Source organism: Leuciscus leuciscus (genome assembly GCF_965113295.1).
Source record: "Leuciscus leuciscus genome assembly, chromosome: 14".
In the NCBI taxonomy this organism is placed as follows: domain Eukaryota; kingdom Metazoa; phylum Chordata; class Actinopteri; order Cypriniformes; family Leuciscidae; genus Leuciscus; species Leuciscus leuciscus.
In genome coordinates, this window is record NC_138738.1 from 7,335,907 (window position 1) to 7,353,161 (window position 17,255).

At 37.1% G+C, this 17,255-nt stretch overlaps 1 protein-coding gene across 4 annotated transcripts in view; it reads left to right on the forward strand.

Moving 5' to 3' along the window:
• magi3b (membrane associated guanylate kinase, WW and PDZ domain containing 3b) overlaps window positions 1–17,255 on the forward strand; it is a 133,083-nt gene that overhangs the window by 912 nt on the left and 114,916 nt on the right. For 3 of the 4 annotated variants that reach the window (XM_082189595.1, XM_082189594.1, XM_082189597.1), the window contains one exon: window positions 1–137. This exon is cut by the window's left edge. In XM_082189595.1, coding sequence (XP_082045721.1) covers window positions 1–137 — 137 coding nt within the window. The remainder of the gene's footprint in view (window positions 138–17,255) is intronic. The other variant, XM_082189596.1, reaches the window with a different exon arrangement.

A 17,255-nucleotide genomic window follows, 5' to 3' on the forward strand; every position in this document is an offset into this window, starting at 1 on the left:
CGTCGGGAGACTACCGTACTACGGGGATGTGTTATTGGAAGTGAACGGGACACCTGTCAGTGGGCTGACGAACCGAGACACGCACGCGGTGATGCGCCACTTTCGGGAGCCAATTCGAATTAAGACTGTCAAACCAGGTAAACTGAGAGAACTTGTTTTTGCTGTTGTTGTTGAAAGTCAATGTTGCCAAACAATAACTGTTGCCAGGGGAGTTGTGGCTCGCAGCGCAACCTTGTCGTCAATCTTTACATTTAAAGGGACACTTCATCCAAAAAATAAATGTTTAAAATTTGTAAACACCATCATTTGCAGACGCAAAAGATTTTCTTTCTTTTGTGGAACACGAAAGGTGATTACTTAGTTTGTTTATTGATTTATTTTTATGTATGCAGAATGTTCACGCTTTTCTCGATTCAATCCATACAATTAAGTGGATGGGGACTGGGGCTATAGCGATAACCGTGCAGTGACATGCGCAGGTAGCGTGAACCGAGCTTTGCCAGCTTTTGAAAATTTGGGTAAAACTTTACAATAAAGTTCCATTTGTTAACACTTGTTTACATACAACTAACCAAAATAATTAATTTGGTCACACTTTAGTTTAAGGTCAAATTCTCACTATTAGCTAGCCATTATTGCCTCAATAAATTCCTAATTACTGCTTATTAATAGTTAATAAGTTAGTTAATTTTAGGTATTGGGTAGGATTAAGGGATGTAGGATATTGTCATGCAGAATAAGGCACTAATATGTGTTTTATAAGTACTAATAAACAACCAATATCCTAGTAATATGCATGCTAATAAGCAACTAGTTAATAGTGAAAATTGGACCCTAAAGTGTTTTCATTCATTTTATGTTGAACAATCTCTAATCCATTATTAAAAGCAAAAGTTTTACTTGTTAATATGATTTAATTAACCTGAGCTAATATGAAATAACAATGAACGTTTGTATTTTTAATAACTAAAACAAACATATATTAACTAATGTGAACTACTAGAGCCTTATTGTAAACTTTTACAGAAAATTATGTATTTATTAACTCATACTCATGTCAATTAAAATCTGAATGACTCTATCACTTCTTCTGTGGAACCCCAACATAAGATCTTTTGAAAATTGCAAAAAGATCTTTTTTTGTTCTTTTTTTTTTTTTTCATATAGAATGAAAGTCAGTGTTCTTTCAAATATTTTTTGACTTCCACAGAAGAAAGTTAGTCATACAGGTTTGGAATGGCATGATGGCAAATGAATTTAATAATTTTCCTTTTTGGGTGAATGCGGAGTACCATTTAAAAAAATGTCTAGCTTATATATCATGCTATGTCATTCCATTCCCCTGTCCACCACCAAAATAGTGTGAACATTCTGTAAAACATATTTTTGTATTTTTTCATGGAAGAAAGAAATCATGCATGTCTGGCACCTCAAGGTTGAACTGTTCCTTTAAGACTGACTTTGTAATTTCTACATCATGGAACACTCAGCCGATGGACAAGTACTTTGCCGAACAGCATCCAGAAGAGTCTTTGTTCTTTCCCCCATAGTGGTTGCACCACATGCCCTGGCTCTGACATGTGCTACACTTAAAGTTTCGGAGGCACAGCGTTTGCCTTAGGGTTGGTGGGTTGTAAACACTCCACACACATCTTATAAATGCATGAGTGTCATTTCACTGTTGGAGTGTGTATTGATCAAAGCAAGGGGGATCACCTTTATATAGGACAGGCCTGTGTGTACCTTACTGGTATATGAGGGCATGATGAAAAAAGGGAGGACAACGTTGTTACCATGGACACAGAATATCTTAGCATTATTGATGGGTCGAATGAGTGTATTCTTAGCAGCAGGAGGGGAAAGGCACAATATGTCAGAGTTGTTATGGAGATAGGAGGATGTTATTAGCATGTAGATGTGAGAGTTGTTGCCATGGAGAGAAGGAGAGGGTACAGAAGCATAGCATTAACTGGATGGTTGATTGTTGAATAAATGAGAAGTATCTGGGATTCTTAGAGCATCCACATCAGTGGCAGCTGAGGCCCTGTGGCCTTTAGGACATAAACAAGTTTATCCCGTCTTCCGTGGTTACGGTGAGTGCATGTGAGGGTTTTTTAGGGGTGTGATAATTGCAAGGAATTGATTGATTCTTGTTCCCTACTTCACTCTGATAAGAAACGGATGAGTTTGAGACTAATTCTTTTTAACCAATTCATTAGCTCATTAGAGTTACTGACTGATTCAAAGTGCTAACTATTGAGTTCAAGAATTATTTGGTAGTTTTAGGACTGATTCATTTCAAACCAGTAACTCATTCATTTGAAACTGATTTGTGAGTTTTGGACCAATTCATTAGCTCATTAGAGTTATTAGTTTCACACTGTTAAGATAAGTGAATGAGTTGTTGGAAGATTTAAGTCAATAACTCATGTGTTTGAGGCTGATTTGTGAGTATTTTTTAACAAATTCATTATCTTATGAGTGAGTGAATTGTTAGATTAGTCTAAATTAAGTTAATTCTGTCATGACAACTCTCGGGAGATTGGTATGGTTATTGGGATTGGCATGGTAATGGATATGGCAATGTTAATGCATTTGGTCTTGGCGGAATAGATCTGGTACGCTGCTGCAGAGCAAGTACAGAGACTACTTTTTCAAGTACAGATAACATACATGAATTAACCCCGTAGCAGATCTATACAGGTGGAGCTGGGGAAAGGGGTTATGAAAGTGCATTGCAGATTGTAACAGCAAACAATGCCAAGTATTTGAATGTTTGAGCAGCAAGCTCATTGGCCGCTGATGCAACAGCAACCAATCAGCTGTGATTATGACATGATTGCTACCAATAAGTTAAAGACCCATCAGCCTGCACCATTCAGAGTTTGATGTCAGTCAGAACTATGTAGTAATTCACGAGTTTGAGACAGAATTGTGAGTATTTGTGCTCATGATTCTTGCTCATAACAGCTATTTCCCCCCCCAAAAAGCAATAAGTTCTAGTTAGCAAATGAGTTTTTTGATTGATTCAAACCAATTACTTATGAGACTAAATTGTGTCTATCATTCAGTTCATTAGCACATAGATGTCTTTTGTTTGTAAATGAGGCCATCCTGCTGAACAATGCATTATTATTTTATATGTGTAGGCCTAAGTGGTTCTTAGTTCCCGACCCTAATGGGTTTGTGTGTGTTCAAGTGTGTTTTTGCTTAATGCAGTTGTTACTGCTTTTTTCTAGCTCTTGATTCCAGCTGCACAAAGAGAATCTCATTTGAAATGCTCATGAAAAAAAAAAAGTACCTAAAAAAGAATCGTACTGTATCCTCTGTTGCGGTGTGTGAGCACAGAAGTACGTAGGCCGCTTTTGTGTGTTTATGTGCATGTCGGTCTTCCATGTCCAGGCCTCATATGGGATTCAAAGCATGTGAATAATAGATGGAGTGAGTGAAATGCCTATACACACCGAGGATCAGCTGATAGCAGGAAATGATGCCGCAGTCTTTGCCACAGGCACAAAAACAGCAGTTCTCCCTCCGCCAGCTGCTTCATGTCCACCTCGGACTACCTTTGCTTTCCTGTAGTCTAGCAAGGGTATTTTTTGTGTGTAATTGGAGAATTGCTATGGTTATTTCTTTTGTCGTATTGGGATGTAGTATTTCTCAGTCCACATCTGAACAAAGTTGCAGTCGTTTTTTTTTTACGCAGCAGGTCCAGCAGATCAGTTGTGTGCATTAAAATGCATCTATGACTTCATCCCTCAAGCTTTCGTTGATGGCTAAAGCAAGATGAGCTTCATTGCCTGCATGTATTGATTACCACAGTGCACAGGCATTTTTTTGGGGGAAAAAAATGCATTTACAGTAAAGCACTTAATGGAAGTCTAGACATTCTGGATAAATGGTTAAATGGCAAGTCTTTATTCATTCTTCAAAACAGAAATGGGTTTTATTTGCACTGTAAAGTTTTATAAATTGTCCTTTTAGTTCTAGGTGGATTAGCTTCTGGCTAAACTGACACAATTCCTGCGAGTGGATTTTTACTTTATGTAAACAGTGCATTTCTGGCGTCACTGCGAGCATCATATTAAAGATGACATGAGTAAAAATGCTGGATTTTAAAATGCACAGATTTTTATTAAATTTTTTTGATTTAGTCTTTTAACTCTTCAAGTCTCATGTTAAAACTTCACGTGGCTATACTTTCTAAACTGTGTATATTTTAACATTTATCCCACAATGCCTTGCATCATATCCATTGTTTTACTGCTTTTTTGCAAACTGACAAATGAGTTGAAAGGGTTTTCTGTGGTAATTAACAACCGGTTGCAGATTAGCATTAACATTAGCCTTAGATAAGGCAATTTGACCTTAAACTTGATGTACTTTACGTCACTTCAGAGGAAAATGATTTACTTGAAAAACTGAAAATTGTTGTTTATTTCATTCAAATCAGAAATGGTTACTGCTGTGCTCAAATCATGCTGGAATGATTGTATTTATGAGTTAAGTGCACATTAATGCCACCATCAATTTGTAACTCGACAGAAACAAAATTTTAATCAGAAGTTGTGATGCATTTGTATCCATTTTTTTTTTGTGTACTGTTAATTAAGAGTAGCAATAAAGCTCGCCAGAAAATACTACTTATTTAGCGGATTTATGAGAAGACAGATGTGTTTGACTAGACTACATTTCCAATCATTCTTTGTTGCAGCTTGAGAATGATAAATGCACAAATAAAGCATTGATTGCAGATCTAATGCGTTTCTTTTGCCCTTCATTATGTTGCATGAGCACTATAATTCCTTTTGTCTTTGTCGGGAAGTGAAAGAGAGAGAAAAATGAAATTGTCCCCAGCAGGTCCATTTTATTAGACTAAAATCACTTAAATAAACACATCGTATTGTATTGTATAATCTCGATTTCTGAACCGTAAATAGAAAATTCCCAGGAGAGCTTGAACGCAGCATGTCATCGACAGTGCTCAAACCTCACGCCTCTACTTTAGGTGGGCTGCACGCCATCGTAGTTGTTTTTCAGAGCTTGCATCGATGTGGGAATTCACAGCAATTCTGATACATAGTGCTTCTGAATTGTGTTATAGTTTCATCTCTCTAGGAGTGAAGTATTGTAATTGCAGCAACAGTTTTAGCTCTTTGAAATGGAAATCACCCAGAGCCTGCAATTCCACTGTTCATATAATGAGAAACTGCATTGCTTTGTCCAAACAGCGAACCTTTGATTAGAACATATGAAAGGTTAATTCAACCTTTCATCTGGGCCAAATTAAGTCATTCCTTGCATGGAATATAACCTCCTAAGGGCCTTACAGGCATATAAAGTCATGTTAAATTGATGGAGGCCTTGCAGCTCTGACTCTAGAATAAGAGCAATAACACCGATTGACTGTTTTAAATGGATAGCACACCAGGGCATAGTGTTATTTTGACTTAAATGAGCTTATTGAAGCTTTAGTTAAAGGTTTTATTAAATATTCCCCAGCACGCTAATTTATTTTGATAAACGATCCATTGCATATCAAAATTGTGAATCAGCACTTACTTAAAAGGTGTTAGCCATCATGTATCCTTTGCGCTGTCTGCAGCCACGCTATATTTCATGCTAATGAACAATGTATAGGCACCATTCCAGCTTATTTACTTACAGGGTATTGTGTCTATGTAAGCATCGCAGCGTGGAGATAAACCACTGTGGAATAGAGGGACGCTGTGTGTCCCCCTTGTACTGAATGCCTCTGCAACCTCTAATTATCATTGCAGCCTCGGTATGTGATGGAAGGGAAGGACCTTGTGGTATTGTTTTCAAGCAATGGGAAAAAGTCTGCACATGTCACGAATGCACTAATTAGCTTAATTTAACTACCGGCAGACTTCTGCAATCAACAGTCTTGGTGTAACTAGGAGCATCGAGAGTTCGTCAACGTGGAGTATGCGTTCCTGCGGCAAAGCAAAAACCTAACAATTAGGACTCAAGAATTCAGCACACATACCGCAACGCACATCCACTCTTCTTTATTAGCGTTTCTCTCCTCTCTTCCTTTTCAACCGCTTCTCTTCGTTCCCCATCCATTCACCCTCTCCACTCGTAACTTCCTGTTGCTGTCCTTTGAAGATGCTAATCCCGTCTTGTTGGCAGGTGCACGTCAACCAAATGAACTGTCAAGTACAGTAGCCTGTCAAAGGCCTGATTGAAAACCGAATTCATTCATCGCCGATGAAGTCGTCCTTGCATGGAAATTCACCCGAGCTGCAGTCAGAACTTGCACCATGCTTGCCTGTTTGTGAAATATTCCTGATAATACAAACTGAAAACGGATTTGACTTGTCTACAGTGAAGTTCCTAGTGGTGCCTGCTGATTATATTTACATATTTAGTGAGCTGTCGCAGATGCAGAAAACCAATAGATTGTGTGCAGTAAGTTTATTAATATACCTGGATGCTTGTTGTTAATTTACTTAGATTGCTGTGGCTGTTCTGTACTCTTTACATAAAGAAATGATCATTATTAATTATTATTATAAAATGTTACTTTAAATAATATTCACTTTCATGCAGTTTATAATGCATTTCAGCAATCGAGCTTAAGTTTTGGTTTGTACTGCCATATTACAGTATCGGTAAACTGAGCAACACTAATGTGGATTGCAGTAAACACTCAACATATTAAATCACATAAATTATACATATCTGCTTTTTGGGTGTATCAAATTATCAATACATAATATATAGAGTAAAATGTCAGTCTGTCTCTGTTCTGTGTTGCATCCTTTTAGGGTATTAAGATTCTGGTGCTTGTGAGCAGATCTGCGCGACTGCACGCTAACCCCTTGCTCATAAAACAGCATCACCAGCTGTGTTTATGGTGCAAAGGATTATACTGTATCACCTCCAAATGGCACATGTGGTGGCCTTTTTGTCCTGTCGTTAATTACCAGCATTAGCCTGGATAAAACTGATGGATTGTGCCCAATATACAAGGGATGAATCTGGGCAAATGTTTCATGTGTGTGTTCTTCGGATGCCATATGTGCTGACGGCGTCACTGGATTTCATATCTGGCTACGTTAAGACAGCAGATTTGTAGGAGGAGCTTATGTCTCATGGAAGAGAGTGATTTATGGTGGGTGTGGTTTCCAGTATGTAGGGGTGTTATTTATATAGATGTTTATTAAGGGGGTGTGGCCATGTAACAAAAGGCAGATATGCTGTAGAACAAGATCAATGAATGTGGGAGGAGATGTTGAGTGTATCAAGGGGTGTTCTCCACAAACCAATAGACTCTATTTTTTTCTCGCTCTCTCTTTGTTTTCTGGAACCCGTAAGTCAATAATAACCGGGAAAATCTAGAGTATAAAGGTAAAATAAGAGACTTTGGCAAATGCTATTGCCGTTCATTTATTTATTGTGTTGTTGAACACACAGGAAGAATATCTAAGCTGCTTTTTTCCCATATATTGAATGTGCTCACCATTCACATTCATTGTATAAAGAGCAGCTTGGACATTCAGCTAACTCAATTTAGTGCTCCTCAATGTTATTTTAATATACATATATATATATATATATATATATATATATATATATATATATATATATATATATATATATATATATATATATATATTAATATACAGAAGAAGGGTACTGTCCCAGAGAGTGTAAGCTAATAAAAAAAATATATATATATATATAATTTTTTCTTCTTCATTAAACTCATTTTAGTTTACAATTTTGTCATTTATATGCTTTTGTCATTTTTATTAGTTTTAAATATTTCTGTTTAGCTTTAATTTAGTTTTATTTTAGTTTTACTTATTTAGTACTTCACCTTATTTTATTTATCTTAGTTCACATTTTTTAATCAAGATTTTATGTTTAAGTTTTTCATCAAAAAATTATTTTTAATTTTATTTCAGCTTTATTTAAATTAAAGGGTTATTTCACCCAAAAAGGAAAAAAAAACATGTCATCATTTACTCACCCTAATGTTGTTGCAAACCCTTACGACTTTGTTCATCTTTGAAACACACAAAAAGATATTTTAAATGAAATCTGAGAGATTTCTGACAGTCCTCACGTCTACCATTGTTGGGCCACACGCAACATAATCATGAGAAAGAAAAGAAAAGAAAGGAAGACATGCTAAAACAAAGCTTGCTGGGAAAATGCATTTAAGAAATGTGACACGCACCCTTGAGAAGGCAAATGGAGTGACTGAGAGGTAAAAGGAAGCTCTAATGAGGGAAGTGAGGCATGATTGAGTAATCGATAGGGGAAGAGTGGACTAAGTGTTTAGTTTATTTGTTTTGCTCTAATCCCTAAACGAAAGGCTGGACATGGCATCTGCTATAGACTAGACATGAACCACATACAGAAAGCATTTATTTGGTATTTCTGTTGTTTACCCATAACCATATCATAAAAAAAATTAGAGCTGCCTGTTAATGTGTTAATTTTAGACAGCTTTAACGTTTCATTCATTTAAGGCAAACAACTAACAGTATACTGCTGCTAGCTGGGGGGGCTTGTCTGAAGTTTAAAATCATTGGTTACCCGTAAACCAATCACATAACGTTTGGTTATGACGTGTGTTATGCGCTGGCTCAGCCGCATCGAACTTCCACTGTAAACACATGTATGATGCGAAAACAAAACCATCGAGCGAAATACCGGAGTGAACATGGCTGTGAACGACTTTTGCAGATTATGTGAAGTAAATCTACACATCCACGGTACAATCAGCGTCTACGTCACGGCTCTCAGCCCGCCCTCTGTTCGTTGATTGGCTGGCTGTTTTGAGGCCGGAGGAAAACTGGGAGATGGGTCGCTATCTCAGACTGAAGCGAACTGAAATTGAGCGGAAGTACGAAGTCTGACGTAGTCAGGCTAGGTAGCCTTTGGACATCTCCACAAATACCAAAAACTGATTAAGATCAAACCCTAGAATCAGTTTGTTGCTTGTTGTGGTTAACACAGGAACAGGCACAATGCCAGCTCGGTCCTGTTGGCGTAACATTTCTTTCCCACAGAGCCCTGCTGCATGCACACTACAAGAGCTGAACAACAGTTGGCTGTCTGAACAGTTGGTCATGCTGGCAAGGGCAAGTCTGTGCTGACGTCTATGTATGTAAATAATAATGACATAATGGAGGTAAGGATGATATGTTATCTGTCTACCCACAATGTATTGTAAAATGAATGCATACTCGGATAGCATTCGGGAGAGCCAGTGTCAAACCACACATGCTAAGATTAATCACAGCAACAAAATGAATGTGCTTATGAGTGTGATTTGATATTAAAGTGTGGCACCAATTAAAATTGCAAAAATAATTGTTTCTCAAACGCGCCTTCCTTCCAGCCCTCTCTGTGTCTGCTATTTTTCAGGAAAAACAAAAAGTATTCCTGCTGTAAACTTGCCTGATTAGTTGACAAACAAATTGAGCAATGTGCCACAGATCCAGCTAGCACAACTGTTTTTTTGGTCAGTTGTTTGTGATATTATTACCCTTCTTCATTATTGCGATTAGATGTCATAATAAATATGTATTTTCATAATGTTTGCGAAATGTTATAACATGGACGTTTTGAGGCTATTGAAAGAAAACCTGTTTCCCTAATGTTTAATTTGGGTAATAAAACGTTAAATTGTCAGTTTGTTCTTGATTTTTTTGGATTCATAATTAGTAAACAGCATCTTGAGCATAGGTTTGTTTTCTACACCATTTTACACTATGATGTAACCAAAATGCAATGTTGGGAATTTTTTTTTTTGCTTGTTGGGTATAAACCTATGAATATTGTAGTACTCAATGGTATCTCTGCACTCTACACAGTGATAATAGAAAGTATTTTAACATTAAAATGATGCTAGTGGCCTTACTGTGGGGCAAGGAGACACTTTGTCAGGTATGAAGAGTTTTATGACCCCCTGACATACGCTTTTTCTCTGTGTCGCTGTCAAACACACTCTTTTCACTCTTTCTCTAGCACACACATACACGTACGCAGTATATGGGGATTACGGAGTATTATGTAACCCCCCTCGCAGACGTCCTCATGGGGACATTGCTTTCTGCTTGCTTGCAGTAATCCAGAGCGGCTGTGTCCCTAAACATGACAGAGACTGATAACAGGGCTGACGTGGAAGGGTAGCAGGTCATAAATATTAAGAGCTGGACATACATGGGTCAAAAATGGCATGCCAGTGTAGGATGGATAGACTAAGTGGTAGGATAAGTGCGACACAGACTGATGGGACCCTCAGGGATACCATGTAATGTAATTTTCTATTTTCAACAAAGGTAAACAAATAATTATAGCTACAGATTGATCTATAACCAAGGACTTGACTTCTTAACATTTATGCTGTGAACAGATGGCATCATATATCTCTGTACTCTTCTTTAATCTGCTTAAGACCCTTTTCACAGACCGTGATGGCGTGTTTTAAAGGTCATCAGCATCATAAATCTTGCAATGTTTTATATATATATATATTTTTTTAAATATGTATATTTATAACACTATTAGTATTATATTACCTTTGCATCAAAAAAAACAAAAAACTAGTTAACACTGCTGTGAGTGTTTCTAATACGGTGGCTATCGGAGTGACGGTAAAGTTCACAGCTTTCTCTCTTCTGACTGCCGTTATCAATCTCTCTCAATTTTTTTCCTCTTTTTGAAAGTTATTTTTTTTTTGCTGTTTAAGCAAATGGGAACGCAAAAAATATATTTAATGTATTCTCTCATTCACCACGATGGAATTTTACCCAACTATGACGACTTCCGCTTCTGATAAACCCGAAACTGTGAAAAGGGTCTATACCTGGATTATTTATTTATTTATTTGTCTATTTATTTGTTCATTCATTAATTTTTTTTGATCAACTTTTCATTAATTAGTAAAATTTTTTTGTACTTACTACTTACCCTAAGAGTTTAATTTTACCATGTAACTCATCTTACTTCATTTGTGCTTCTGACTTATACTAGTTAAATAATAATAATATTATTAATAATAATGAAATGGTGTTTGCTGATGAGAGACTGTGTGCTTTTAGTTTTCTAAGCAATTGGGCATATGATTTTTACCTGATGGGTGATAAAATGAAAGTGTACTTGAGGCATATTGACTTGGAAGTGGGCTTTAAGCATTTGAGCATTTGAGCATTTAAGCTTTGTTTTGGATTGGTAAATGGATGTATAAAGATTTCACTATTAGAAAGAAAGAAAAATACTGTTTAAGTTGATTAGTATGCAGCTTAGGCAGAAATATTTTTTTCCTTTTCCACTGAAAAATTGATGTTGTTGAATGTTGCATCATGTGCTGTCGAGTATCTGGACTTGTTCTCTGTGGCTAACAGGGTTTGTGTAGGAGTTTGTGTGTGTGTGTGTGTGTGTTTTCAGAGACCCTGTTTCCTCGTAGACACGGCTGATTGCACCAGAGTTCTACACCATCGGTGCACATTCAATCAAAACGTCCTTAATGTCGTCCCAAACAATTATGGAGCTCAGCAGAAATTGCCCTCATGTGTGATTAACGATGCATCACATTGTTGTTTTATATGGATCTTAATATTTAATTTAGTTTGTGGATGACAGGGTTATGCCATCCATAAACCATTAATGGATGTTCCTTAGATGCTCGTGCACTTTTTTTGGCTTCTAATGTTATGAACCTGCAAATAATATGCAGTTTTTGAAACTAATGTTAATGTTCCTTTAGGTGACGCTAGTATCATCGTGTTTCATGATTTTTGAGTATCCCGCTATGAGCATTCCATTTAAAAGGAGCGTGTGAAGTTAATAATAGTCCACATTTTTGTAGTGTTTCATTCCATTGTGCTGTTTTTGTATGCAAGAACACATCTTATGTAAACTCCCCCAAAGAAATGTGCTATAGATCGGAGTCAGATGAATCTGAAACCAGACTAATTATAAAAGGTTCTTCAAGTTTAATTTGTTGCCTCTTTGTAAGGACCAAAATTGATTTCTGGAATTCAGACAGGACAGGAAAGTTTTACACTCCGAGTTTCAGAGTTGCTGTTTGTTTCACACACTCCTCAAGTATGTCTGCTGTCCGTCATTCACTTTAAACCGGTCTGACGAGGCATGAGCAATGACACAAGCATTTGTTGCTAATCACACACTTCATTTTTTTAAACAATCTTTTCCATAGAAACCTCACTGAATACTGAATACCAGACTGAATAAACCTTCACTTCCCTCTGCTGGAGGTGCGTTTTAAACTTTCACCAGATGTTTATAGGTGTAGTACACCCAAATATTGAAATATTCAATATTGAAATAGCCATGACAGCTGTGGTTGTTGACAATATTTTTTTGTATATAAGAAGAACATTTTTATTATTTGCTAACCATAGTAAATAGTAACCAAAATGTCGTAGTGCTGCTGTTGTTGCTGCTGCTCCCAGTACAGTAAAACTGTGATAGCTTTTGCCACTTCTGCTGTCAAAGCAGTCAGTATCGATATTCTGGTCAATAAATATGACTCAGGCTCCTCCTCCAATGTAAGTCTGTGGGATTTTCTTAGTTTTATCATCTACAAGGTGAATATCATATAAGAAAAATTGCTTAAAACAAAAGAACATGATTTGGGGTATCAGTCATTGTCTGAAGCACAAACGACTCGTGATGAGTTACTAACATTCAATACTAACGTTCAGGGTAAGTGTTTTTTTGCTACCTTACTCTAAGTATTTCCATAATATACACTACCAGATTTTTTGCAAACGGTGATGATGCAAATGTGAACTTTAATAAGATTTCGACCCTGAATGTTGCCCATCAGCGATGGAGCCATTTGTAGCTAAAAATATTTATAAAACGTATAAACGTATAAAAACGTCCATGCGTATTTGGCAATTAACACTTGTTAATGATGGTTTAAGATCCTCATAAAGGGAATCGCATCATTAAAGCTGCAGTCCGTAACTTTTTTGGGTAAGAAATTATCCAAAATACATTTTTGAGCAAATACATTACCACCCAGTGTTCAAAACTATCTGCTTGCCTTAGCTTTTCAAAACGGTAAACTTGTAATAATGTTTTTAATTCCAGCGGTACTGGTGGATTTCTGCGGGAAATTTGAGCATGTCTTTGCATCATTACGTCACGTCTGTACACATAAAGAAGGTGTCTCGGCTAGTAGGCTATATTGCGTGTGAGGATGTTGGGGGTGGGGATTTATAGCCTTTTCTCACAGCACTTATATATAATAAGATTAAGATATAATTAAACTTATCAATTTGATGGTGGATCCAGAAAGGTTCAAACGGCAATCACCAGTGACAACTGTAGATTCACCCGTTGTAAAATGTGAAAGACTTCGGACTGGCTGCAGAAAAAAAGAGACTGCAACCGGCTCATGCGAAAATAAGGATAATATCGGAAGGGAAGTCACGCAATGCTGATGTTGTTAACATTGACAATTTGAGAACAAAGTATAATTTGCATGGTTTGACGTGATATGATAAGCGATCGTTAAGATTTAATCAGCGCGATTTACTGCAATGCTTTTTTCCCCTTAGTTGGTCAGGACAAAAGTGGAAGTTACTTGTTCAGATTACATTTTCCGGTGAATATTCTTATGTTGGTCATTCTTCCAAAAAGTAGAATCTGTGATTGCGAATGCCAGTATCCACACCGGCGCGGCGACTGACAGCCACACATTCTCCTCAAAACATTGGATTCATCCGCGCTTTGCCGTGCCGAGGCACAACCCACGTAAAGTTGATAATTCCTCGAATAACTGCAATTGCAGATTTCGAACAGAGATGGCGACAAAGAGGAAAAACTACGGACTGCAGCTTTAAACATAACCTTTCAAATGAAAACACAAGCATGACAAAGCGTGAAGGGTTAATCTGTTTTTGTCAGCATATGTTTAAAAATGGGTGGCATGTTGAAGAGATCTCTACTTCCTTTATATCTGAGGATGTAAATGCCATTTTTAACTGCATATGTACACATATTGACCTAAGAGAAGCATTTGGACATCTACGTCACACTTTGAAAATGTATAAATGTCATTGCATTAGATAATGTTTTAAACCCAGGGGGATTTATAAAAAAAAGAAGATTATTATAGATAATAAATATGGTTCACAATGTAGACGGATGCTACTTGGTTTGAAATTTTGTATCTAATGCCATGGCGATGCCATTAAGCATCCAAATGCTTTTTGGACCCACTGCATTGTATTGTATGTCCACATGAATTATATCCATGTCCTCCTCCTCCTCTTAAACCTGTTGTTTGATGGACCAGTATGCCAACATAATGTATACTAAACCAAGACAAACTGCTTGAATGTCTCTTAAAATGTTGTGGTGGCAATCTAACTGATGGAAATGATGGAGTTTCTCTTGGTGGCTTGATGTGATTAGATTAGACCTGAGCACCAGGTGATGTGAGACCAGAGTCCCAAGTTTCAGATCTCATTGTGATTGATTCACATATCCGATTGTTGTTTCAGGTTTCTTCGTATTGCATTAGAGCCGGCCTCTTTTACTTCATTTGACTCTCCACAGTTATTAAGGGGCTGCAACAAAATTTAGCCATACTTTGACTCAAAGCAGCTTTTAAAAATCACATTTGATCTAAACAGGCCCCCGGCAGCTTACTTCATTCTTTGGGTGGGAGAATATAGCGTTTTGCTGCACCTTTCAACTCTCTAAACCAGAAAGAGAGCAGAAGAGAGAATGATAGACCCTGAGGCCAGTGGCTTTCAGACGGAGGTCTGGCTTGTCCTTGCTATTCCCTCGTTTCCCCGCTCTATCTCTACGTTGCCCTCTTTCCTCTGTATTTCTCGCCAAACTGTTTCTATTATTGGGCAGCATTCACATTGAGCCATCAGACGCTGCCATCTGATTTAAAGTGGCAGACCACAGAGGCATCCGAGCTTTCTGCTCCAGGAGCTCTCTCTCTCACTCTCTCTCTCTCTGCATTTCTTTCAAAGTGATTCGAAACGTCACTGCTTTTATTTTAGATATACAGGATTTCTAAACCCCTCTCATGTATGCATGTGTGTTATCATATGAAAAGCTCAGCACATCCTTCTCAGAGTCAAGCGGTCTCCACATTGTGGGTGTTGCTATGGGTTACGTCCCCTTCGGGTGAGTCAGAGGCCAGTGGTGCTGAAAAGATGTGAGTCTCTTTTCATGATACTCATAATGAGTGTGTGTGTGTGTGTGTGTGTGTGTGTGTGTGTGGAGTGATACCAAATTGTTTGTGCATGTATATATGGCTGGATATTAATAGGAACCTTGATTATGTGATGCAAAATAAATGTTGCATTTCATATCAGCATTCATGTCGGTATATGTGATATAGTATTTACTTATACACTTAAATACTAATAAAACAGAATAATCTGCACTACCCAGAGTTCCCTAGTGTGTGTTTGTGAATATGCATATAAATAGCTTTAAATGCACCAGTTTCTTGTGTGGCTCTTTCACAAACATATATTCTCTCTGTGTTTGGAAAAGCACAGTACCACACTACTCATACTATTTCAGACTATATTTAGTATGTATACAGTTAAACAATTCTGATTGCAGAATATTCTGTATTTTCTTCAATTAAAATAAAGTTATTGAGAGGGACTTTTTTTTTCACAGTTAGATTTTATTAATAATATTAAAATATATTTTTAAATAATTTTAAGTCATCCTGTGGTCCACATGGAAGTTGAGAACCACTGCAATAGGTCACACTTTGAAAACTTTCCATAATGCATGTTTCACATACTTTTTTTTAAAGCTGTTTGCAGGATGCAAAAGAATATTTGAATAGATATAGATATATGTAAGATATGTATATAGGTTGACTATGAATGCTCACTGAGACATTTCTTAGTGTAAGATAATGAGAATAGCTTGTTATGTTACATGGCCAACTGGCTTTGCATACCTTTGTGCATGAATGTATGTGACCTGCTAAGGAAAACTGGCTTGGCCTGTTTCTGGATGTGTGTGTTTTGTGGGTGTTTTCAGTTACATAAACCCATGAGACAATGAGATGGCAGAGCAAATTCTGTAGAAAATGTAAAACATTAGAGTTTTGGCTTTGTTGTGGCACAACTGTGTGAACCGACAGAACGCTATTGTCTGTCAACAAGAAAATAATCACCTCTGTACACTAGTTTTTTTAGCAGGTATTTTTAGGTGTTTCTTTCACTATAACACAGCTCGTATTAAGAGACACGCATTTCGATTTCAGCAGGAGGTAGGGCAAAAAAAAAGTACTGTTTAGAAAGTTGAACTTTTACGACGTTTTTGCCCTTCTCTTACCTCCTATTAATGTTGGAATAGCAGTCAGGCATAAACCTATGTTTGAAGTGTTTCAGTCTTCCACACTGACATTTGCCAAAGCTCTACTGTACCTCACCTCACTTATGATCGCATCTCTTTGAGTGCAGATTTGACTCTTTTGAGCACGCTCTTCTTTTTTCTGCTCCTCATCGCTCTCATTCATTCCCATGCTAAAGGCAAAGTTCAGCATGATGTGTATTAAACGCGTACACACACACACATCGTGTCTTAAGTGTTCCCGAAATAGAAATAGCCATGACAGCTGCGGTTGTTGACAATATTTTTTTGTATAGAAGTAGAACATTTTTATTATTTGCTAACCATAGTAAATAGTAACCAAAATGTCGTAGTGCTGCTGCTGTTGTTGCTGCTGCTCCCAGTACAGTAAAACTGTGATAGCTTGGTATTTGCCACTTCTGCCGTCAAAAAAGAACTCAAAATTGATATTCTGGTGATTCTAAATATGATACAGGCTCCTCCTCCAATGTAAGTCTGTTGGATTTTCTTAGTTTTATCATCTACAAGGTGAATATCATATAAGAAAAATTGCTTAAAACAAAAGCACATTATTTGGGGTATCAGTCATATTGTCTGAAGCACAAACGACTCTCTCTCTCTCTCTCTCTCTCTCTCTCTCTCTCTCTCTCTATATATATATATATATATATATATATATATATGTGTGTGTCATTACGGTAGAAATTATTACATTAAGCATGACATTTTTATGGAAACTATGGTATGTTTGTGCAAGAATGTTTACTTGCTTTTCGAGCAATATATTGAAGCTCACTTGCATGGAAATAGAAAACAAACTGCTTGAATATCTAGTTTCTCACTTGTCCACCCTGCGGAGTTCCTTAGAATCGTATCGATTTGTTTGTGCATAT